The 26,295-nt window shown below is 37.0% G+C and overlaps 1 protein-coding gene across 2 annotated transcripts in view; it reads right to left on the bottom strand.

The window, feature by feature from the left end:
• Positions 1-798: 798 nt before the first annotated feature.
• The window catches only part of SNRK (SNF related kinase), a 43,555-nt gene continuing 18,058 nt past the window's right edge, over positions 799-26,295 (bottom strand). For both annotated transcript variants that reach the window (XM_068935540.1, XM_068935541.1), the window contains 4 exons: positions 13,290-13,431; positions 10,725-10,937; positions 9,448-9,582; positions 799-4,639 (listed from right to left, as the gene is read on the bottom strand). In XM_068935540.1, the coding sequence (XP_068791641.1) occupies positions 3,421-4,639; positions 9,448-9,582; positions 10,725-10,937; positions 13,290-13,431 (1,709 nt within the window). In that variant the 3' untranslated portion in view covers positions 799-3,420. The remainder of the gene's footprint in view (positions 4,640-9,447; positions 9,583-10,724; positions 10,938-13,289; positions 13,432-26,295) is intronic.

Consider the following 26,295-nt stretch of genomic DNA (forward strand, 5'->3'; position numbering starts at 1 on the left):
TTGCATTAAGAATGTTCCATCTGCTCTTCAAAGAGCTAAACTTTTCGTAGAGAAGTTTACTTATCACCTAAACAGATTGCGCAAAATGGGCATGTCACTAATCATTGTGCCTAGCAAGAAAAACCCGAGAAGAGTAAAGCACCTTATTTATTTTTCCTAACAGTTACAGGAGAGGGGGGTGAGGGAACGTTCCTCCAGTGACTGTTATGGACACACACATGGCTGAGACGAGACTTTGTCTCAATTACTTACACAAACAGACGGCAAATATTTTAACTCCTGAGATCCTGAAACCGACTGGATTCTGTATTCCAGAGTCATCATATACAAGACAGAAAAGCAGCAGCCAGCTGATTTAGATTTGCTAAAAGGGCAAGCTGGACAAATTCATCATGAATCATCTCCAGCTGAAAGGAAGAAGATATTTTAGCAGGTGCCAACCCTGACAACTTTTAAACCAAAACGAGCAAGTTTGATCTTATCTGTGTACCAGAATAGCACCAAGTTGACTGAAAGTTTGCAAATAAACTTGTGTCCACACACAAAGTTGCACTGTTTCAAAACAACTAAGCTTGCAGTTCCTCTCATTTGTTAATTTTTTTAAATTTGTTACTTTATGTTCAGCATTGACTATTTAATGCTCGCAGAACAGAGAATTCAGAAGTGCCAAAGCCCCATTTACCGAGAATGATCTCAGACATGCTGCAGTGTGGAGGACCGAGCTAAGAGTTTGTGCCACCCTCGTACTGTACAATGAACACCAGGAGTAACAAACTGTACTGACATGCAAATCACAGGTTATGCATCAATCAAGATAACACTTTTATTAACTGGATTTTCCATTTCTGTCGCACACCATGAATGTTTATACAATGAAAAAGCCAAACAGTGCTGGAAGCAATAAGACCAGCTGATATTTCTGTACCCTCTTAACACACACACATGGATTCTTTCTTGGTGAGAAATTTTATATTTCTGTTCTGTTCATTAATTCTGAATATTTATACTGCTACTCTTAAAATTCTGTGCCAAGATTGTCACATCTTAAATACAGATGAAGTTGCTAGAGGTACATTATTATATATACACATACAGAAAAATACAAGACTAATTGTTTTCCCACAATATTTAATTTATACACTACTGTAACTATATGCAACTTTTAAAGACACGTTAAGGGGTACAAGAAACTGTTTACTTGCTCTAAATAGTTTGGTCCAATATTATCTTAATGTAGTGGTTATTCTCGCCCTTCCTTTTACATGACAACATAATACAACATACACCACATGCACAATCATTCACCTATCAACAAATGGATAAAGGACACCACTCAAACTAACATTTGTACACCCAAAGGTTCAACCAACCATACACAACTAATAAGGCTATAATACAACTATGCAGCATAAATGGTCAACACTGCTGTTCTAAAGTGAGCACCATATATACATTTGTATATAAAAACATTGGAAACAAAATACACCTGGGGTTAGTTAAAAGGTGCCATTCCAAGGCTGTACATAATATCAGGAAAGAGTATTTACAATACTTGGAAAAAAGCTGCAACAAATAAGTTTATTGCCAATGCCCTTTATAAACTTCTCTCAGACTTCGATGTTACGCTCACTGTCTGTGAACCACACATCTGATTTCTGGCCCTTTATAAGATCCCTGCTCAAAAATTTCAAGCAAATATGTTCTATGGCTTCACCCACACATCTATTCTTGTAGCTTTTGATTTATAAATATCACACTGACTAAACTGCGTCTTAAAACTTAAAGTAAAACGCTTATCATTTGCTTTGTTTATGAAGCAGAATGTAAAATCTCTAGCTAGGCTAGACAGTAAGAATATCTCCTGCAATTTAGACTCTCTTAGTAAAGTCTTTTACTAATCAAGAAGAGCTATCATGAACCGTAGAAATTATGACCAAATGTAACGCAGTTCTTTGGTGCTCTACTCACCATACAGTGGACATGAAATGCATTGTATTTGACCATTTTGCAAGTGTTACAAGATGCTAAACAGTGTAAACTCCTCTCAGACATTCAATGTCTGGCCAGGGTGCTGCTACATAATACCACCAGTTTTACTAGCATTGCTTAGAAGACCCAGTGCACAGCATGAAAAAATAAAACATTCTTGCCCTTCCCAAAATTAGGAAATCTGCAATATATTTTATTCTAGATAATAAAATTCCACAAAAGTTAGTTCATCTGGTCAAAAGTATCCTTTTGTACAGAAATACTCTAAATCAAGACCTTGCCATGGTGATGGGAAACCAAGTAGCTGTTAATAGTTGTAAAATAAATACTTTTTTATATGCTATTTTTAATTGATTTTATGAGAAAACATGATTATTGAGGGAATATAAGTGGCGTACATATGGGAAACAGCAGTATTTTAAGTCTTTTAAGAGTCAAATTTAATAATGAGAAAAATGTAAATGACTAACAATTTCAATTTGCATCCAATTATCTAAAGGTTTTTCATTCCTTATTGCCTTTTGAAAACTTGGGGGAGGGGTTACAGGGAAAAAAAGCTAAAATATTAAGGTGAGTGTCATGATACACTAATAACCAAAGTAATTTATACAAATACTTTATTTTCAGTTAGAATGCAAAAAAACTCAGAAGTAGACTTAATAATTTATCTTTGTTATATTAAAAAAAGATTGTCTGCTTGTAATATTAACATATTTCTATGGGAAAAAGCTGCCTTACAAATCTACTTGCTTTAAAAAAAAACAAAAAAAGAAGAAAAAAATGCCTCTAGCAAAACAAGATCTTTTCAGTTTCATTTTTGAGCCACAACTTTATCCATATCATAGCTTAAGACAAATAGGTGTGGGTTTAAAATCATATTTCAAGATCACTAATTTTCAGTGCATCTTTGCTTTGTACAAGCCTTGGAACATCTGAAAGCTCCCTGAAGAGTTTTCAGCATCAAAACATTATTGCTTTGGTTCTGTTTCAGACACATAGAAGTATGCCACATATCACATATTTTAGATATCACAGAAGGTCAGAACAAGAATTAACGTTTCACAAGCAAACAAAAGCTTCTCTCGCTCTAGTTTAAGTGCAGAACATGAAACTTCTAAGTGCTCCATTTACATTAGGATCCAGATACTCATTTTAATTTAATCCAGATCTTCCATAGTAAAATTATAAATGTAAAAATTACACAATAAAATAGTCTGCTCTGTTGGGAAAGAAAAACATATTGGCTAGCAGCATGCAAAGACCATGCATTGTCATACCATCAAGCAAACACTAAATTAAAATGTAATAAATAACTGCTCAAAGCCCACTTAAAAATATTAAGACAACAAAAGAGAGTTCAGTGACATTCACAGCTCTGAACAGGAAGAATGATGTTGTCAAGTAGATTGAGCTATTAAAGTCGGGTCATTGTCAAATGACATGACAACAACTGGTTTGACTGGAGGTACACAGCAGTCCCTCCTTTGGGTTCCGCTGAATATTCACAGATATCGTCTTTTCACAGAGAGGTAGTTGTAGCACGTTATTTTTCAAGTTCCTGCTCTTTATCCGTTCCAATTCATTTGCTGTGTCTGACATTTGGTCAGAAAAAAATTTTAGGTTGCCCAATGATGAAGCCTGGTTTGCACTTCCACTGGAACTTATACACATTTTCCATGTTGATTTCTCCTGTACTTTTACACTGGAAAATGACAGATTGTTTTGAGGATCAATAATGTATTTAGTACTGCCATGAATCTGTGAACCTAAGCAAAGGCTCATCAACTTCAGGCTTTCAACCAGTTCCCCTGCACTTTTAGACGATAATTGCATTGAGTTTCCAGATCCAGCGCACCTACGAGTAGAACCTGAAGTGTTGTTGGTGCTACCACTGGAGCTACTGGAGGGACTTCCCCCACCTTTGTTGTTATCACTCGGACTTGTTTTGTCTACCCCTCCATTTCCGTTACTTGGCTTGCTTTGTCCACCACCATCTCCTTGGCTGCCAGGAGGCCCTTCGCTACTATCCCGTCTATGCCAGGAGTAAGTAAACCCACTATCTTTATCTAGGCGTCTCCTACTTTCTGAGTCATCATCGCTTGTTTCTGAGCTACTGCAGCTAGAGCCCCGTCCCTGGCTTTTCCTCCTGTGATAGCGCTTATGCACTGTGCTAGGTGAAGCAATGTTCATTTTTAACCTGCTAAGCTTTGGGGGTAAGTTCTCATCCATGTCAAACTCATCATCTGACTCGCCCTCTTCAAAGATTTGATTGAGGACTGGTGCACTCTTTCTTGAAGTGAGACGGTTTGTAACTGAAGGCTTACGGCGCAAAACAACTTGAGTAGAAAGAGAAATAGGTTTCTTATCTTCTTCATCCTCTTCTTCATCTTCTTCAACCCTGAACAAACACTTTCGGCCACTTGTAGTGGGTTTTAAGCTCACTGATGGAACTACTGACAGTGCCGGTCCAGCTAATTCAGGGATATCCTCTTTCTTTGCTGGATCACCATGTGCCTTGCTTCTGTGACCATTGAGAACGTTTTCAGCCGTGCGAGCTGGAGACTGAGGAACAGTTGCATGGGAGAGGGGAGAAGCTGTAAGGTCATCTTCCAGATCTTGGGGTACATCAATTTTTGTTGGCCACGACTGCCTACAAGTATAAAGGATAACAGAAAAGTTAGATCATGGTGAGTATTTAAGAAGATGTAAGAAAAATGTAACATCTGCACAAAAGGAGCATAAATAGTAGCCTGTAGACTGGCTTGCTGAGTGGCATTATTTGTAAAAAGCAATACTTCGTAATTAGAGAAAAGGAAGCATTTTCAAAGAATGCGCATTCCTTTAGAAATGCTGTTACTTGAAAGGCAAGTTGTATATAAAAAACATGGTTTATAAGTTATGCTGATTGTTGTCAAATGAAATCAAAAAATAATAAAAAACCTTTTACTGCTCTCAGAAAATTAAGCAATAACAATCTTTAATGGTTTTCTGTGTCTCAAAAAATACCTGAAGGAGGGCTAGAGCCAACGTTTACAGAAAGATATGAGGTATGCAAGTGATTCAAACACAATCTAAATAAATAGTATTGCAAGCTACTTTCACTCTGAAGCTTTTATTGTTTTTTCCATTATTCTCTAATACAAAAATCAGATAAGGATTAACGCGTGAATGAGACTGAAAAATTGAGTCAGAAGAAACATTCTCTAATTTTCAGTAAGCCTCTTTCAGTTTTACAAGTTCTGTTTTACAAAATCACCTTTAATTTGAAGCATGTGAACTGAGATCATACATCTATTTGACTTTAACTGAGCAACTGAAATACAGTCACACGAATTCAGGACTCAAACTGCTTAAGAACACGACACTTCAAGAGCTATTTTAACTGCAAGTGAAAGTTTAACAGGTATGACTGTGTACTAAGCATTAGCCTCAAATCAAGATGTAATGAAAGAAGTGACCTCGAGACTAAATCAGTCTTTAGTCAAAGAGCAGCTGGTGTCTTATCTTCAGTATCTAAGCAAATATCTAATCATATAGATTTTAATTTAAATCCTGAAATATATTGTATTTTTCCCAAAACGCGCACAGAATAAATTAGCAACAAGCAGCCTGTCACTCTTAGCTCTTCATCTGTATTTTCAAAGCCTAATCCAACAGAAAATAACCCCTTAAAACGTGTAAAGATTTCTCAGTTGCTTCATTCAGCATAACCTCTGCATTTCATGTACAGAACAAGAAAGGTCTTCTAACCATTCAAATTAAGAATTACCTTTAAGTGTAAAAAAGCTTTCCAATCACATACGCCATAATTAAAACACTAACATATTGCATGAAAAGTTGTCATAGAAGGAAAGTCCACAACTTTAGGACTTCAGGACAACTATAGGAGATTTCCATTCACATAAAGATAGCATATTACAAGACATTCCCAGACAAAGTTTTGAGAGTGTGCCAAAAATAAATAAAAGGGGGTGGGGGTTGCGCTGTACAACTCTAGCTCTGTGCAGAACCAAGGTGCAGTAGGAACACAGGAGGGGAAGCTGCGAGTGTTTCACACAGAGTGTGACCCTGGACGTTTACTTGCACAGTCTGTCTATGAACACAGAGAATCATCCAAACTCCCTGAGCTCTGCTGTGTTAAAAAGTCAAGCTGACATAACAAGGGAAGCTCAGACACCCCTTTGCCGCTTTTATTCTAAACGTGTTCTACTGAAAGCACCTGCATTAGGACTGCATTTGCCCAAGGCTCCCTCTGTAATTGCTGGACAGAAAAGGATCCCAAGGTGTGAGATCCCTGTGTATGGGCAAAACAGCTCACAACTATTTTCCCCATTACATCAACTTCAAAGAGGAGTACTTTAATAAAGTCAACATTAAACTCACCAGCCTTACATGCAGGCTTTGTTTTGGAGCGCTAGCTTCTGTTTTGGTTAACAAGTCGGTGGTATGCAAAGCCGCAAGGATGGCTGTAACAGTAGGATCTGACTTGCTGCACAGAGCAGCCAGCAGGTCTGCAGGTGCCTGTAGCTGATGCCCTGCCCCTTTGCCAGGAGGCACAGGGCAGGCTCCTTTCCTGGCATGGGACTGCTCCTCAGCAGCTCCACTCCAAGGAGCAGATCACCCTCCAGAGAGGCTGCCAACTGACCCAACTATCCAGACAAGAAGCTGAGCCTCGGCCCTTGGTCCTCACACTGGCTGCCTCCCTTAGGCCCCAGCTGACTCCAGAAACACTGGGAACCACTGATGTAATTTCCTGATGACTTGTGCCAAACTGGGTGTTTCAAACACAAACAACTGTCAGTGATTAACGAGTAAGACTTAAATAAATTAGAAGCGTAAGTAAGGAAAGCAACAGAAATCAAGATCTAAACATTTCAACAATTTAAACTGCTTTAACAACAGACCAGTTTGTCAGCAAAAAACAAGTTCTGTGGCTGTCACAATAAAGCATAAATACAGTTTATTTCCTATTATTTCCAATAGTCCTGAGGGGAGGGCGGCAGAGAAGGAAGCTCCAGGTTAATCTTCTAAACTTCAAAATCAAAGTAATGCATTACTTTGTTGTCTTTTCCCACAAGGCCAATCTAGATAAACACTTTTAAACACTTTGAATTTAGGACATCATGAAGTCTAGGAGTGAAATAGTTTGAACACTACTTGGGACCACTATCTGCAAGCATTCCTCAATGCATGCAGACGCGCTCGCCATGAAAAGAAAATTCACGCTAGCAACGCAGGCTTTAACTACTCCATTCAACTTTACAAATTCCTATCAGGAGTCAGATTCAATAAGCTTGTTTGTTCTAGTTCCTCATATATCCGACACAGCTGTTTTACTAAAATCGTGACACTGATGTGAAGAAAAAAAGTCACAAATTTAAAAGCAGGACTTTGCCGTTTTAGAATAGTTTTAGAGCTTTCATTTGAAAGTAAACTCAAAATTTTCACGTACAGTAATCTTTTATAACTAGTTCTTCCTGTTACACACATTTGATACTCTGCTCGGATTTCTTTTAGAGGAGATTGACATAAAGTAAGAGGATGATGCATTCAGCGAGAACTGCAGCGTGAAAGGCTATAGTATTACCCTACAAGAGAGAAGTTCTGTTATACCAGGCTCCAGACCATTTAGGTTTATGTAGATTAAAACACTTAGTTGCCTGCAACAATAACTTTTCTAAACCACTGATAACTATGCAACATAAGAAAGTTTCCTATAAGGATGACCACTGAGTGAATAACCTGTTAGTGCAGCAACACATTTTCGGAGTCTACTCTATGACACAAAGCAGAGGGCAATCTCATCTTGAGATCAGAGGGATGTTGATAGCTGTTGTACAACTCAGAGAGAAACAAATCATTATTTAGGTAAGCTGAATGGTATTTGGAAGCCACTGAAAACCTCCAAACTCTCAGCCAAAACCCCAAGTAATGATCATGACCACTGAAATATTCCAAATTTGAGATTTTCCAAACGCAAAATCTAAATGCAAAAATTCCAGATTTTCCAAAATGTATGCCCTTAATTTATAACAAGCGTTCATATTCTGTGGATTGAATTTGTAGTAGTAATACGTCACTTCATCAGTTAGGCTAGAGAAAATATGGACATACACCAGAGAGACACCATAATATTTATGCCTTTCCTATCTTTCCTGTTAAATGACTCCACATATGATCTTGCATGAAAAGTATACAAAGAAATCTTTGGGATGAACTCACTATTCCATCTTTTTCTCTGCTAGACCCTACAGATGCTGCCTACCTTCAGTTCTGTCAATTCAAGTCCAAATATCAGCACAAGCACTTGATATTCCCCTCTCATTAAGGTAACAGCCACCACCAACCAATATTATACCACAGCTTAAAAGGCAAGTTCTAACCTCCAGTCTCTCCAAAAGAGGACAAATAAATTAATGGAAATCCCTCAGCACAGCCTCCACAATCTTCACTAAAGACGTAGTCAAGACCAAGCAACAAAGATTTTTCTCAACATCACCAGATCCCCATTCAGAAAACTGGTCATACTCTTAACACTTACTCAGCAAATTAAAAACAAAAACTATGAAAAAAATTAACTGTTCAGAATTTCTCCTCCAATACCAATGTGCAGGTAGAAACCCTTCAACTTCTAATTTTTAGTTTTAAGTGTATGCTGTTGTAACTGAAAGCATGTGATGTTTTGATAACTGGCTGCAGAGAAAACAGACTGAGTGAACGTATCACTACTAGCTACGTGCTAGAAAGCTCTCCTTTGTTTTATTGTTTGTGACTAGCTAAAGCTTTGTATATAGGACCTTGGTATATATGGCCTTTTAAAATAATGTTTTTGTCAAACTCAAATTCTGACTTCAGCTGAAAATTCTATTGCAACATGTTTTTAATTACCAGAAGTCAGTTCAAAGTAAATGAAACAAAGCCATTATTTTAACGGTTTTCCTTAGACAACAGCCATATTAACCTATATTAAAAGGAAAAAAGCATAACTTAAAGATGCTTGCTCCAAGCTTGATTTAGGGGATGTTCAGGCACATTAAAATCAAAGCTAACAACTAAACCGTAACATAAAAGTCAGCATGTGATTTCTCCTATATGATTGATTCCCCATCGACACATTTAGGGAATTAAGAAACTAATTTTTGTCACATATGCAATTTTAACAAGGAACTGAAGGTCAATGAACATGTCCTTTCCTACCAGGTGTGAAAATTTACTGCTTCAGGTACAGACTTCAAATTGATTAGTTGTTTCCTGAAAACAGTAGGATTTGAAAATATTATTGGAAACTGATTTCTGAACAGTTTCTAAAGTGTCCACAGCACTTCTAAGACACTTAAAACTGGCAATGAATAATCATTTTACTACTTTAAAAAGACTTGAGCAATTCAATGATCATCACCTTAAGCCAAGTTAAAAACAAAACAGAACAAAAAATAATTGGGACTTTTAAATTCTCACCTGAACTGAGCTTTGATGTTGCTAGGGCTTGCAGATCTGGTCTGAATTTCTTTCTCTTGTTTTTCTCTCAGAATCCTTTCAGCTAGTAAGAAGTAAGTAGCAGTGATGTGATTGTATTTGTTGGTTTCCAGTGCCCTAAGGAAAGTGCAAAAACATGAAACAAGCCATTCATCAATGACTTTCTAGAACTGGACATGCAGCTCGCACAACTCACTTTACTTCTCATAGCAGGAGGAGTGCCTGAAAGCAGAAATGTGTATTGTTGATGTTTTGACAAGTGTTTCTTGGTCTTATTAAAGGAATAGCCAACAAGTCTAGTAAGTTCACTATGGTTAGGTGAGGATACCTTTAGGATATCAATTGAAATTAAATAATTCTTCCTTTATTGAAAAGTGATAAAATTCTATTTCATGAATGTTATGCAACAATAACAGGCTTTCCCAATGGCACATAAACCCATGAAGTACTGATATTTGTTAATGAAACAGCTGGAGGAAAAACCTACACTATTTTAGGACTGTCACATTAAGTTTACAATAAAATTAAGTTTGTAAACCAGTATGCATCACTCAGGTGTTCTAACAGAAAAGATACAACTGTTACAGAGCTAAAAGCTTAAATAAAAAGCAGTAGTCTAGCTTTTCTTTTCAATGGTAAGCTATTAAAAGCTTTTCCACATTCAGATTGCTTCTTCTAGTTAAGTGTTTGTGTCCTATTTCAATTTAGGGACTATTTTAGAGATTTAGGATTTTTAGTCTTTTAGGAAGAGCTGTAGTTCTCTAGTAAGCTCACTCAGTGACAATATCTATTTTGCATTATATACATAAAAAGGAATAATATTTTAAATTACAAAGATTCAGGTATACTGGAAAGGTACTAAGAGAAAACTAACAGAATTTATCATCTCTAAATATGCATGATACTGGACACAACTCTTGAAGAGATACATAGTGTAAGCATGGATTTCAAAGCAGTTAGAATTGTTTAATATGGCAAATCACCACATGAATCAAACACTGTTCCAAAACATTTTTTTTTAATTTTTTTTCTAAGATTGTGTCTACTTAAGTAGCCTTAATATATACTACTTAAAACATACATAATATTTAATATATAACCCTTTACTATTTCTTCCCATCACAGAACAAAACTGTAGTATTTTGTTAACTGAATGGATAAGCTATGTAAACACTGCAACACTCATGTTTTCATGATACTTTTCATTCAAATATATTAGATGCACAAAACAAACTGCATACAGAAAACTGGTAACTTACTCCACTATTGTATCTCGGTCTGCTATATCACCAAGAACCATGCGCTGTATTATACTGTTATGTTCTTCCTCAGACAGATTTTTATATGATACAAGAGGAATATTGTACTTGGTAGCAGGAGACGGGTCAACTCCTTGAAGCCATGCATGGTTTTCAATCTCTTCCAAAGATGCCCTTCGCTTTGGGTCTCTCTGCAACATCCGTGTAATGAGGCTGTGAATAAAAAATAAGAAAATGAAAAAAAATTCTAAACAAAATGCAATGGCTGCTTTTTAAACATGCGAGTGCAAGAGCGATAGTAGGAAGAAATTTTCTGCTTTGTTAGTTTATATAGATCTTTAGAAGTCCCTGTTGTGAAAGTAATATAAACAATATGATGGGAAATTATCTGTTCTCAAAGACATTCTGAATGACAACGCAGAACTGAAAGAAATACAATTTACTTATGAAAACTGTAAATATCATAAGCACTAAATTTTCATTTAATATGCTAGATTCTTGACTTCTGTGGTTTTGCTGATTTTTTTTTCTACAGGATTATATGGCAACTGTCACAGATGGCCTGCAGGCTGGTCTGTACAGTAATAGAAATATCATTTAGTACTACTGCTGTTATGAACAAGAATATGCAATGGCAGAAGTAGTAGAAACATTTTTTTGTGAAATAGCTATCAGCTATTTGGCTATTCAGTATCTGCAAAAGGAAAGTGATCTGCTATACCCATGGGGCAGGGAGAGGTCTATCTAGGATTATGAGGTGACAAACCTACTTATGGGTCAATACTAAGTGTTTCCACGCACTGGTAGGGAGGTGCACAAATTCTCCAAGCAGAGAAAAAAGAGCTGATTAGCATAGCACGTCTCTATTAGCTTACTGTAGGTGATGTTCCAGTGCATATCATGACAAATTCTTGGGAGAGGTTTTTTTGTTTTTGTTTTGCTTTTTGTTTTGATTTTTGCTTTGTACAGTAAACAGAACATGGATATACAGTTCTGGTGCCAAGGTTTCAATGGAATGTTATTGCTTCAAAACACAGTATGAAAGCTCTGCAATTTTGACAGAATGCTTTACTTATTTCACTGACTATACTACACACTGTGTAACTACAAACTGTAATGCAACTCAAAGGTAACATGAAGGGTTTTTGTTTTTTCCTCCAGTATAAAAAGATTTATAGAAGGAAAAAGGGGAGTCACTGCAGCCTCTTGTAAAATAATTAAAAAAGGATGCCACAGGTACACTGAATCTCTCTAGTCTCTGCCATTTGATTTTTTTTTTTTTATTTTAAACTACTCCTGTAGCAACACGAATACACAAATGCACAGCATCTCTCTCCAGCCTTAGGCTTGCTTAGGCACCCCAAACCTCCAGGAATGCTTTTACTCAAAGCAGGAAGTTTTAGATCTTCTCAGAGTCTTTTCCCTAAGAAAACCTAGTCTACAGAGGACTTCAGTAATTGATCGCCCATTGGCAATGTGGCGCACAGTGAGAGCAGATCATACTATTTTCACTTTTAAACAAATTAGTGCTAGCCAGCATATTAACTGAAAGGATGTGAAAAACAGAAATTTCTTGCTCCAGCACAGTATGTAGCATCAAGAGATTTATTCTGATTGAATTCACCAGTAAGACCTTTCTTGTAAACCTCTTTGTGCAATTCAAGCTGTTGAGAGCATTAATAGCCACTTTTTAAACAACAGAATCCTAGACAGAACTCTAACCAGAAGCAATTTTCAGGTATTTGCATAGCTGTCTGCTATTTCATATTGGCAACTGATAAGATACTCTATCACTGATTCAGGAATCTAGCCGAACATAACGGAATAGTCTAAGTAATGCAACTTGGATATATATTTAAAGGGATGACCCTTTAAATAAAGGCCTCATTCATTAACCCATCTCCATCATACAGCAAACACTGGAACATATCAAAAAATAAAAAAGCTGCAGTGAACACTGCAGTAAAAAAATATATCAAAATGAGTCATGATTCCCAAGTGGCATATGGTATTTGCAGGGAGATTATTTTTCTCTCTTGAAGGCCTAAAATGTTGATTTGGACTTGCAATTTCTGTAAGTGATGAGCAAAAACTTTCTGCATTATTCCTGGGTTTTGAACAGAAATCTGAAAGAATCAGTCTCTAGCCCTTGCCACAAATACCCCCCTCAACAACACCTGGTAACCTGTCCAGCAAAAGTAGTGGCCAAAGCCAGTCAGTGGTGAGCAGCTTCTCCAGTCTTCTATACAGTAAGTGACAGCTGAGACATACAAGAAGGATACACTGCATAAAATCAGAATAAATTTTCCTACAAATGTATAGGGAAAAATCTATTGCCAAAAATATCACGGAATTAAAGTTTAGTAAGAATAGATACAGAGAATAAAGACAATATAATAGCAGCGCCCAAGAAACTACTCTGTGGTAAGAAATATTAACAACTAAGCAAAAGCAGCAGACAAAGTCCTATGAACAGGTAAGGAATGCTGCACATGCTGAGAGGGGAACTCTCACAGCTAATGAGAATCCACCTACACAAAGGCTTCCAAGTTCTTTAGTACTCACTCTTTACAGTCTTTGGACACATGAGGTGGCACTGTGTATTTGCAGTCCATTATCATGGTCAGAGTTTCGCTGTCATTTGCTTCTTGAAACGGTGGCTGTCCGCACACCAGCATAAAAAGGATGACCCCCAGACTCCATATATCTGTAAATAAATAATACCATGTTTTAAAACTGTTTATGAGCCAGAGATAATTACCATCAAAACTGTAAAGTATTGCTGAGCTGCAGGTTGGAGTTACTACCATACTCTGATGACCAGTATTACTTAGGTATTTGCAAGTCCACTGAAATACAAGATACAGTAGTTCCATAGGTTGACAGTTTTAATAGTTTTAGAGGAAAACAAAAAAATCAAAAGATGAAAAAGCAGCACTGCGGCATGTGAAGCATTTATGTTAGTTTCTACAGAGTGTAAAAACTAGTATTTAGTTCAAATATTTATAAGAAGTTACCACAGAAGAAAATATTTCACAAGTCCGAGTGCGTTAGGCACAGGGAACTTAAATATTGAGAAATATGTAGTGTTGCCCCCCAAAAAAGTATACACTTAGATCAAAAGACAAACTTAAGCTACAACTCCACGTTATGAAAATATCACTGGTAATTGTGGTTTTTATACCCTAGCACTTCACAGATCTGCATGCAGTATAACCAAACAGTGGAACTGGTGCAAGTGGGTAGGCAGAAAGCTCTTGCGTGAAGAGGAGAGCACAGCTGGCAGCCGTCACAGGAAGCAGAGCACGCTGCCTCTGTCCAGGAAGGGTTTGCAACACAGAGCCACACCAAGGTAGCCACACTGCTGCAGCTCACTCTCTGCAGCCTACTCAAAATACTTGACATGTGTTTAAAGCTGAAGGATGGCTAGAGTTTTATTTAATAATGTAAATCACACACATTCATCCCTAAACAATTACTGATTTTGCTAGTTACAAGCCATTCTTTGTATAGCTTAGCAGAGAAAGAAACAGGAACACTACAGCCTAATTTTCTTTAGAGCTCTAACTTATAGTTAAATGTATGCTATTAACTCGGACAATCATCTGATTTTTGTTATGCTGACTTAGGGCCTTGATCCGATAGGTACTGAGCATTTTGAGCCCAGCACACTAACTCATGTAGGCCTGGAAATTCAACAGGGCTCTTCACACACTTAAAGTTTGGGATGTGCTTTAATACTTTGGCGGCCTGATGCCAGAAAGCTGACTGTTCTGGAATGCAGGATCCAAAAAAAAAAGAAAAAAAAAGGGCCATGCAACAGATTACAACTTATTTTTGCAAGCACATGAAACATGAAAATTCATGCATTTTTTATTAACAACTGCGTCATTTGGATATCAATACCCTTCCCAGACTTTGCCTAAGCAATCTACTTAATACCATCTATGCAGTGTTTTTAAATATTCTGCTGAAAACTACTCCCTACAATAAAAAGCTGCCCATCTCCTTTAAGCTTCAAGTATTTTAGAAAAGTCCACATAGTATTCATAATCACAAATAAATTACATTTGCTGTAATAAAGCCATATACATGGGCTAAATTTAGGACAAGTCACAGAGAAAATACTGCGGAGGGGAATGAAATATTTTAACACCAGCTATAAATGAGCACATAAGGAGTTTAAACAGAAGGAAAAACACAAACGTTTTAAGCTTGATCTCTTCAAACAAGAGAGCCCTGAAGAAAGGACAGAAATCACAGTAACATAATGATTACACTTAGAGTTCCATGAAGTCGCCCTATATAGGGAACTCCAGCAGTCCTTGAAACGTTTCAACTGCATTGAGTAGATGCTGAACATCCTGCAAGTTTTTTCCTTTAGAAGGTAATATCCTGAGTCAATTTTCTATTTATACACATGAAACAACACAGCATATTCCAGACCGGCTGTACAGTTGTCTTCCTTTCTATACATTTACCTTTTCATATTGCAGTTTGGAAGGATCTGTAATGGCAGATATCGTCTTAAAGCTTTCCTAAAATTCAATTAATTTAGATAAATGTGTATGTACATTTACCTGTATAAAAAAATTAAAAAACACTTTTCAGAACTGGTATCCAACTGATCTAAATCCAAAGAAATAACAATTTTGTCTTGTATAACGCAAGGCAGAATTAGTTATCAACCTATATCACTTGTTTTGACAAATAAAAGGGCAGTTAATGATTGCTCAGCACGTATCTCAGAACGTAGTGCACTTTTCTTTCATTAATTGCTGTATTTTGCACTTCATACCCACAGGTCCTTCTAGATGAGAAGGGCTGCTAACAGTGAAATGAAACAACCTACTGTTTTTAATACAACTGCATGAAAAACAGGACACAAACTCTTGATCATAATCATGCAAGGTCAATCATGCACTAAACTGCTACCATATTTCACTGTACTGTGCATTCTGTGTTACTAAAAAGTGATATGTATGTAGAAAAAAAGTTTGTTAAAAACTAAAAATGGTGCTCAGAGACCTTTTGCTTGAGCTTATCATATTATTTAGAAATTTTAATGCTCTCAGTGAATACTAAGGTAGCAACAGTCACATTTTATCTCATTCTCACATACTCTACGCAAAAACTATACACGTGTCAGAGAAAGTGTAATATTTTGTTAATTTGATGGCACAGCAGACTTACTCTTGCGCAGCCAGGAAATTGCACAGAAACAATTACATAGCTTTTATTCCCACCCTATTTCTATAGCAGCTGGTGGCTGGAGAGAGAGATTTTCAACTTGATTGCACCTACACCCATGGCTACTAAAATAATTCAGCTAGAAGTTTCAAGGATCCAGTTTAGCAGCTTAGGTGGACTTAAAAATATAATCATAACTAGGAAGCAGGACTGCAGTGTGCCTAAATAAATTTAATGTACATGTTCAAACCAAAAATAGAAAATCACCAGATGACTGGAACATGTTCTGTTCTTATTTTGGTGCAAACCTTATGTTGTGAGCCAGATGTCATCTTGGGGTCATCTTTACAGGCCCTCCAGAATCATATTATAGCAAGTCTCTCCTCACATACAGAAGGAGAGCTAAACGGTTGGATGCCTGCATGTCTATGAAGAGGACATATTCATGAGCTCCATCTTGCCACTTTGGGTGTAGACCCCAAATCAAGGGTGTTACTCCCTGGTCTACTCTGTGTCACAGAGTAACTAGACTCAGTCACCTGTTTGCAACTCCACGTATAACTTAAAACAAGAACACATACACCAATCTGACAAATGATGCAACATCTCTAATAAGGCTCACTTTTTGGCCAGCTGCAAGTTGTCACCTTGCTAAAGACACAATGGAAAACGCACATGTTGCTACAGCCACATCTAGAGCTAATCTGGAGAAGACTTTAAATTTGTGGGGGCAGGGGGAAGAGAGGCAAAACTAACTTAGTGCATCTGCCTTGCTGCTTTTGTCCTACAGACAAGTGACCCAAGGGCAGCCTACAGATCTTTGGTCACAGATATTTGCCAAAGTTTTTCTGATGCTCTTTTCTGAATGGAAAGTAATGTAACAGCCAAGCTCATTCCACATTTAGCCATCTAGCATTTCAGGCAAAAATCTACAGGTGTTTATAAAGAAATGCAAAACCACAATGAATCACAATAATCATTTCCAGAAAGGCCAGACTGCTGCCTTTAGTATTGTACAGACTATTTTTCTTTTAGGCTTTGTTTTAGCTGTCTCACTCCACTATAATCTGAATTACATTTCACTCATCACACGAAACACAGTTGATGTTTATCAGTGTGAAGGAAGTGGTAAAAAACAGAAAACGGGAAACATTGAACAAGTTTTCAAAATAACTTCATTGAAAATACAAAAGCTACAAGAACAATGGAAAAACACTTATAAGAACTGACTAATTTACTGAGATTTCCAACTTTCATAGTTATTCAGACAACAGATACATACAAACTTAAAGTAAGAATAGTTAAAGCAATATCTTGCCCTTCCCAATCAGCACAGAATTTTGCTTTGGCACTTTTTCCTGTTAAAAAAAAAAAAAAAATATATATATATATATATATATACACACACACACACACACAACACTGGACAAAATAGCATTTTACTGGCAAATCTCTCTGTATTTAATCTTCCTGAATAGGCCACAGACCACTGTAGGTTTTGCAATATTTTGAGTTTTGTTTTGCATATTTTGAAGCCATTTACAGCTTGGCATAAGTAATACTAAGGTTAAAAAAAAAAAAAAAAGGAAATCTGTTTGTTTGAAAAATAATAATCTTAACTTTGAGGGTTCAAAGTTGTACTTAAACCTAAAATACTTATTTGCAAATAAACAGGTGACCTATGTTCCCAACACACAAGTAAGTTTGAACATGTGAGCTTACTAGACTTCGGCATAACTCAAGATCCAAGCATTAGAAGTTGAAGCCTTTGAAGCAGATATTCCACACTATGAATTAATACACACTTGTCATTTTGAATGTTTTAAAAGATAAGTTAAATAGCTATGCAGTATGTGTATTAGAAAAATCAGTGTTCCTACTGATTAATTTTAAGCCATTCTATACATGCCAAAAATCAATATTGCATTTGTGTTTTGCACTTTTCCCTCCCAGAGATTCACAGCTGCATATTTTTTAGTCAACTTCAGAAAATATACTTCAGAAAAAGATAAAAATGAAAAAACCGAAAATGCTTCCTTCCCTTTGAAGATATGATTTTTGTTCCCCCACTTAAGGCAATGATAACCAGATTATATTTTGGTAAACTCTTCTTCCCAAAACAGTGCCAATTTGGCCGAGAGAGAGACAGAATTCAAGATCTTGAAGAGCGGCTGTCTTTGAGAAATTTGTAAAGGAGAATCAGGAATTATTTTATTCTAGTGCTTACTTAAAAATCTTATTATTCCCCTGAACAAAAGACAAAGATAAGGGCAGGCATCTTCTTTACCATGCTGTTTTGTGCTGCTGTAATCAAAGCTGCTCTATTATTCTTGCCTAGTTGATTAGGTGAGAACCCACCCGTCTTTGGATCCCAAGGAACTGAAGGAAGATCCTGGAGACTTTGCACACAACTGATCCTGGACTTTAATCAACACTGGGCTAGTACATGCTGTCCACTCTTGTGCCCTGCCCTGTTATTGGAGATTTTTGCTTACATAGTATAGCAAAAGGGGAATAGCTCCTTTTGCTGGGGAGACCACTTCTACCAGCTAAGCAGATAACGGCACCTTGATCGTTCAGTGCTAAACCCAAAGAGCACTCTTATCCTGTTACAAAAGGGGAGGGAAAAAAAAAACACCACACCACTGTGTGAAAGCCTCACTCAAGATCTAGTCATCAGATTTAGTTAAAAGCATCAACATGGACAAGACCGTTTTGTGTGCAGATTAGAACACTGTTGGGGCAGCAGCGAAATAAGAGCCTGACACACCTTACCAAAGCAATGCTTGTAGAAAGAAATAACATCTCAATTAGACGAGCTAATAACTGGAGAAAAAAAAGACAATGAAGTTTTCAGAAACAGAAGTTTTTCAGAACGCTGCTCCCTTGCAGAAACACACGAGAAGGACTGCCTTCAGTAGAAAAGGGTGTGGCCTCAATTTGAGATAACAGGGTCAAGTCGGGGCGGGGGGGGGGGGGGGGATCCTAGCTGAGACAGGTTCCTGTTTTCACACGTTCTTAGAAGCTGTAGAAATATATTTAAGAGCAGAAAAGAAAGCATCTTTAATTAAACGTTCTCCCATCAGCTTCAGGAGTTGCAGCCAGAGGCCCCTAAGAACAACTTCTCTGGCATCTGACACTAAAGACATCACTTAGTGCTCAAAGTTTCACAAGACAGCTTAGCCTGTCTAACCTTTCACTGCCCTCCAAGCTGATCTTCCTCTTACTGCTTCTGTTCCATTAGCTTCAGTGGTTGTCTGACCTCTTTTGAGATTGTTCAGCCCACTAAACTGCCAATACGCTAATCCAGAAAAATGAAGGGGATTATTTTCTAACCATTCACTGATTGGAACTAGTTCACTAAGGGGTTGCACAAGCAGCAGAGTCAAAACAAACAACCCCCCCCCCCCCCACTACACCCTCCACACAAAGGAGGGGAAAGAACTTCATGGGCAGGATCTGAATGCAGATCAAGACTGCTATTTTGAGCTCTATTAAACGGATAATGCCATTTTTTAAAATATTCAGCTGCAGTTTGATGCAAATATGCTTTAGTGTACAATAAACACAGTAAAGAATTCTGCAGAGATCTATCTCTCCACCACCATCAGCTCTGCCATATCATTTTAAAATAACATAGTACCTATGGTGCTATGGCAATGATCCAAAAAAAATCTGATTTTAGAGAAAACTTTTTGTTATTGCAGTAAAATTAATACTGGACTTTTTGAACAAATAAAGGAGTATTTTTTGTAAGCATGATTCCCTGGCTTATACAGTCAATATACATTTACAACAATGTTCCCAAACTACAGCTCAGAGCTCAGGTGCCAGTCCTAATTCTAAATTTGAGAATCTGAACTGTAAGTGCATAGGAAAAAAAAGAGATTACAGGGATCTACCTTTAGAAGAGTAGATTCAAGTAATTATTTACTTTATACAACTACAAATTTTTCTACTCCTCCTAGTGATTAGCCATAGAAGGCTCCACGGAGAATTGCTTACTCTCTCCTCTCCTCCCCTCCCCTCTCAGGGTCATCTAGTTTTCTCTGTTCAGAAAATGGATGCAAAAGTAGAGTTCAGGCCAAGGTACAGCATGCATTTAGCATGCTTACAGCCTGTAAAACTAGAGAACAATCAACTTCAAAGGGATATATGGAAGGAAGGCACATAGCACTCCTGTATGGTGCAGTGGCCAAAAATCAAGGTCTTCTTCAAAAGCACAGTGAAGTTTAAGATACAATTTAGCCTTTACATTAGATACTAGTATCTTAAAAATGTCATTGCTGTAACAAGAATAAAATAAGAGATGAGGTATTCAAAGCACTAGCTAGCTAACTGCACTAGAAAATATTTTATGGTTTTTAAAGCCATTAAGTACTGTTGATCAGGCAAGGAGCGTTCAAGCAGGAGGCTCAGAACCATGACAACCAGGGCAGTGTATACGCAACTTCCTTACATAACATGAAGTCACTGCCATGGAAACCAAACTACGTCATTAGCTGTATATGCTATGCCTGTCTCAAACACAGAGCAGTCAAACATCTGTTATGTTTAAGTTTGTACACTGCACAAGGGATATCCATATTTATTTGCTTAACTACCAAGCTGAGCTTCACCATTTTGTTAGACATTTATTCCTTTCCAAAGATCCTGATTTATTCCTAAAATCAGCACTATGGATTTCAGAAAGTTAGAATTTACACTGCATAGGGGATGCTTACAGCTTCTGCTTTAAAGACTTGCTCAAATTTTTGCCACTCCTCAGAAGAGACACTTGTCACATTTTATATACACTATGTGAATTTGTGATTGCAAGAAGCTAAAAACCCATACTCATTTTGGAATAGAGACATTTGCATTCAACCACCTAAAGCATGATGATATGCAGAGTCAGTTTATCAAAGCTGTTTATTTCAGACCTTTATGGGAACACAAATATTTTTTTTCCTTTTTAATCATAAAGGTGGAACCTATTAACGGTTTACAAAGCATATATTGTTTAATTGATAAAACAGATCTTTCCACAGAAAATCCCTTTCTTCAAAATGGATTTGTAACATTGAGTAATCTAGTCAAGTTTTATATAGTTCTCTAAAGCATTTACTATAGCAGCTGAACACTATCTTCCATTGGAAGCCACTTTAGTTCAACAAGTGAAAAAGCAACAAAAAAAAAAACACACCACCCCCCCCCCCCAACTTTTATGGAGATTACCAAAAATGCTTAAGTGTGTGTTTTGCCACAGGAACTGTAGAAGAATCTATAGACTTTGGATAAGAACTGGACCCAAATTCCCAATATCACAGGCAATTACTCTAACCGCATATTAAGACATTAATAAGGACCACCATCACTACTTCTGCTTCTGCTCTTCAGAAAAGATTTATAGAAGAAAATCCAATCCGTGCACCTGTTGAAGATAGGCCTTGAAAGAGACTGAACACACCAGCACTTTGATACAAGCTCTTCTATGTAGAGCTAAATATGAAAATCTAATGTAATCCTCGGCGTCTCTGTATTCTGGGCAACTACAGGGGTAGGCAGCAACTTGGCACTATCTGAAGACTGCTGTTTTGAATTTAGACACAAGTCCCATCCCAAGCTATTTTATCTGGATTGGAGCTTAGGGCTGGACTTCTCACCCTTAACTGGGCTCAAGTGCAGGTACAGCAGTGGGTCATGAGGCTGAGACAGTGGTCAGCATATTTGTTACAAGTTGAAATTGTAAGATCTTGTTCACAACAAAGGCTACAGAAAACAAAATGGAAACTCAGTGAAGCATTCTGCAGAAGATGACATTTCTAAACACCTAGAGTAATGAAAGAATATAGACAGTACAGTATGAAAGGATAAAAGGTGGTATCATAGTATTGAATCATTTAAGTGGTATCTATTATATTGTTGATATGCTTCAAAAGGAGAATAAGAACAGCATTTCTACCCTACACAGCTTAAAAGCTTAATACAGTTGCATCTCTTACATAAGAAATCAGCAGCAAGACAGCATGCAGTAATCCTGTGTTAGTAATTTCAATAATTCTATGCATCACAAGTGCTTTTACACTTTACCGAGCATGCAGACCGACGACAAGTATGGAAGATGACCAAACTGGACTAGATGTTAAAGGAGCAGAGATCGCTACTTTTGCGGACACTCAATTTTTAGCTGACTGAACTATTCTTCCATTGTTTAACTTTTCACGTAAGAGGTAACACTTTCAAAATCAAATGGCAGAACTGGGTTTTCTTCTTGTCTTAAAACACTACAAATCCAATTAAAATGACTATTAGGACAAATAGCAGACAACAGAACTAGGAGAAGTCTTTTCCCTCCCCATCCTTCCAAAAAAGAGCATAAATAGCAAATGGCATTTAACAAATTATTTTCATAATTAGCTTATCTGTCTGATGAAACAGTCTGTTCTATATGCTATTTTATTGATGCTCATGTCTTAGTCAAATAACTAGTCTTATCTTTGGAAATGATTCTTACTTTCACGCAGTCTGGCAACCAGTACTTATTTTTGCTCAGAGATAATTGTTTGAGTTTTCTGGTTGCATAAAAGTATTAAACGGCAAACAGTTACTGTTCAGTAACTACTGCATCTCAATTTTCTTTAAGGGTATTAAGAAATATATTTTTACTAAGCACATGCCACTGCTATTCCAAAACACCTAGTTTTACTCCGATACATCAATTCTGTATTTAGAAATGCATTCTTTCTCCTTTGGTTTCTGCTGCTTAGCCATGTCCATTAAATATGGAAAAGAATGTTTTCTATTTCAAGTGAATTTCTAAATACCACTACTCCAGAAAAAATTAGCCAGGGAAAAAACAGTTTTAGTTAGTTAAATGTAGAAAGAAGTTTCTTTGCAAAAGACATGTTCTCAAAAACACTGGACATAAAGTCTATAAAGCACATAAAACTTGCACACACGTTTCACTACAATTTGTTTTCTATGTGAATACTGAAAAAGATTTGCTTATGATAACTAAAAAAACCTTCATGTTTTCTTCATAGACTATATCATCTTTTCCTGCGGTTTTAGCAGTACAAGGTATATATAATCTGTGCTTTATGTACAAAATTGAACATCTCAGTACAGATTTACACATGAATGGTTAAACAAGTGAAACTTGAGCATCTGGTTTATAACTAAGTAGTACACCATTGATTTAGGTCCCCCCAGATCTGCGTTGCCAAGTTAGTCAGCCATGGGCTGAACATAAGTAATTTGAATAGTGGTTTGCAAGATACATGAAATGAAGCTTCCTATCTGTGGAGACACTATTTCTTGTAACAAAATCTTGCTCCACAAGAACATTTGGAAATATTGTGAAAACAGCTGTCCTGTGAACACAGGGAGATGACTAAGAAATATTACTATACTGAAGTTAAAGCTTAGCTGATATGCTAGTAACTGAAGCCTATCCTGACAATTCTCTGGTGTGGTTTCACTCAGATGAATTATTCTTTGCTTCATCCAGCAATTGGTTGGAGAATACATTAAAACGTGAGCATTGTGCAAGTAATCCATAATGGAACACAAGTGATGTTTCATACACATTAGTGGGCACAGATTTATTTGGGAAGCCATCAGGATCAGATTCCCCATCCTTCGTTACAGCCCTACCACATCAAAACTTCACTTCTGAAGCATACAACACCTTGGATAATCTGAGGCATTAAAAGTATTTTCTTGTCAATAAAGTAATCAGATTGAGAAAAAGTAGAATCAAAGGGGAGCATATTAAGTAAAAACTGAGCTCTCTTCTTTCATCCAAAAGATTTTTCACTCACCTGCATACAAACTGCCACGGAACATAAAAATGACATTGTGTCATGTTCACAAAAAAAAAAAAAAAGATTAAAAAAACTTTATACAAGTATACAAGTATACTTATATTTGCCTCTCCTAAAAAGTGCAAAAGCTCACTTAAGCTCATTTTTCCAATCTGACACTTTTCTCAGCAGTGCAGTCTGAAGAGTGTGGCACAGAAGGGAGCAGACAGAGGAACCTTGGCTACTAATGCAAGAAAAGTACACAGGAGAGAGCAGCACTGAAGTACACAAGATGCTCACCTGGGGTCCTTCTGTTTTACATCAAAAAGCTTTCAAGCCCAAACAATTGAGAACACTTCTTCCCTAAAATTGCACTCTCAATGACCATGAATGGCCATCGTTTTCAGTCAAATGAGTTTCTCATCTATGGAAGGCACAGATAAGTGGGCTAGGCTGGGCTGATCTAATCTAAACTTGCTCATGCTAAGAGGAACAAGTCCTATTGTCTTCCCCAGCCCTCTGGTCCAAGCGGCATGTTCCCACCAAGTCCTTTGCACTGGCTCTTCCACTCAGTTGAACGTTGAAGTGAATACGTCTGTTTTCAGAAAAGTTAACAGTTTTCTGTTAAATTAGCAAACAAAATCACCCCCTCAAATGGTCAGACAACAAATGGAGTACTGTGCAGAAGGGGTAGGACTGCACTGATGCAGGCAAAAGGGAATGGGAAAACCACTTAAGCTGGAAGCAGCTAACTATTAATCCATTTTGGCTTTCCACATCCCTAAATCTTCCAATTCACTCTATAGTCTAACTACAAATCTCCAAAAATGTTGTAATGTGACATTAAAAAGGGAGATTTCCAAAAACACAACATGATCAGCAGAATGATCCTGCAGGAATTTCTGCTGTCTTTCTTTCAAGTTTGGCTGTAATCTCATTTTGAGAATACTAAAATTCCAAAAAGCTGTCAAGTGTGCTAAATTATTCAATACAGTATATACAATTTACAAATATCTTACTACCCATTTTGTTATCAAGTCTGCCAAATTTCATATTCAGCATTTTTAAAGTGTAAAAGATTATGATACATACCCCACTGGCCGTTATGCTATGTTACTTCGTTTACAAATAAAGCACTCTACACATGCGGACACCTCAAAACTAGCTCCATTCAGGCCAGCAAGGGTCAGAGATATTTAGCCATACACAAACACCATATAAGCGTGGGTGAGGCGAGTTGAGGCTTTGAAAGACTGAACACATTTATCTGAACACTATATGTAAATATGAAGCTCTTACAGATTTTGATGCAACAAAGGAAAAAACAAAAGCATTTGGGATCATTCCAACAGACACAAAGTGGGTCTAAACGCAGAATCATTGTCTCAGGAAAGGGAAAAACATGCATGACAAGTCCGCTACTTTCCTTAATAATAGTAAACATATGTCTAGATAATGAATACATATGTCTATTACACGTTACTGTATCATTAGAAGATCTAGGTTTGAGCTGTGCAAGAAAAGTCAGCATCTAACTACTTCAGCAATGAATGCTACCAGGTGGTTGGCCACCTGGGCAGTAAGTTAGACCTGGACTACAAGCAAATTTTAATTAAGTGCAAAAACAACATGGGAAACTACAACTGACAGAACTTCTCAACAGCTAACTTGCTCAGCTTTTTGAAGAACCTTGGGAAATATGACCATTGCTCAATTTTCTTCTTGCAGCATTTTAACTACAACCTTAAACATAAAAGGAAATGACAGAGCTAAGCTAACTAGTCTCTCTTCGAGTGTGAAAACCTTTAAGTAGCATCACAAAGAGGAAACTGATCTCTAAACTAGCAGAAACGGTTTTTGATAACGCAAGCTTCAGCATAACATTTATTAAGCATACAACTTAAAAGACTTGCCCCATATATATCAGTTCTTCATGGCAAAAAAAAAAGTAAATAGTCCTTTCCTTTATATACTCATTCTAATATTGTTCATAAGACATCAGAAAAGCCACATCTGTGGCAGAAGTCTATGGCAAAAAAATAAGTCAGCTGTAGATATTGCTCAGTTTCTTTTCTTGCAAATTTTTTTTTTAATATAATGACAAATTTGGATAAATGCAAAAGGATTTTTCTTTTAAGATTATCATGATTGCAAATTTACCTTCAAATGAGCAAAGTATAAATGGGGCAATCCTGCTTTATTTTGGCATTTTAAATTATTTATGAAGTGGTCAGATGCTCACAGAGGGGCAGGACCATGCAGTCACACAAGAGAAAGTATAACCTCCTTTCTCACCAGCAGCTAGCTTTTATATTGGCTCAGCTATAACATAATTGCACCCCAACTGGCGAAATACCTTTGCCATTGTCAGTTATTAATCTCGCAATATTAAAAGCCATACTCAGCCAATAGGTGAATTGGTTCACAGCACTTTGCCACTATTTAAGGCTATATAAAGACATTGTGCACAATTAACTTCATAATATATCTCTGGGGTAACTTTTTTCTTTTGAAAAAGCATGTCTAGATCTGAATTTATACAAACTTGTGGTCCACACAAGACCTTATCTCAGCATGAAAGTTTTTCTTCAAAC

The sequence above is a fragment of the Struthio camelus genome, chromosome 2, assembly GCF_040807025.1.
Source record: "Struthio camelus isolate bStrCam1 chromosome 2, bStrCam1.hap1, whole genome shotgun sequence".
Classification (NCBI taxonomy): Eukaryota; Metazoa; Chordata; class Aves; order Struthioniformes; family Struthionidae; genus Struthio; species Struthio camelus.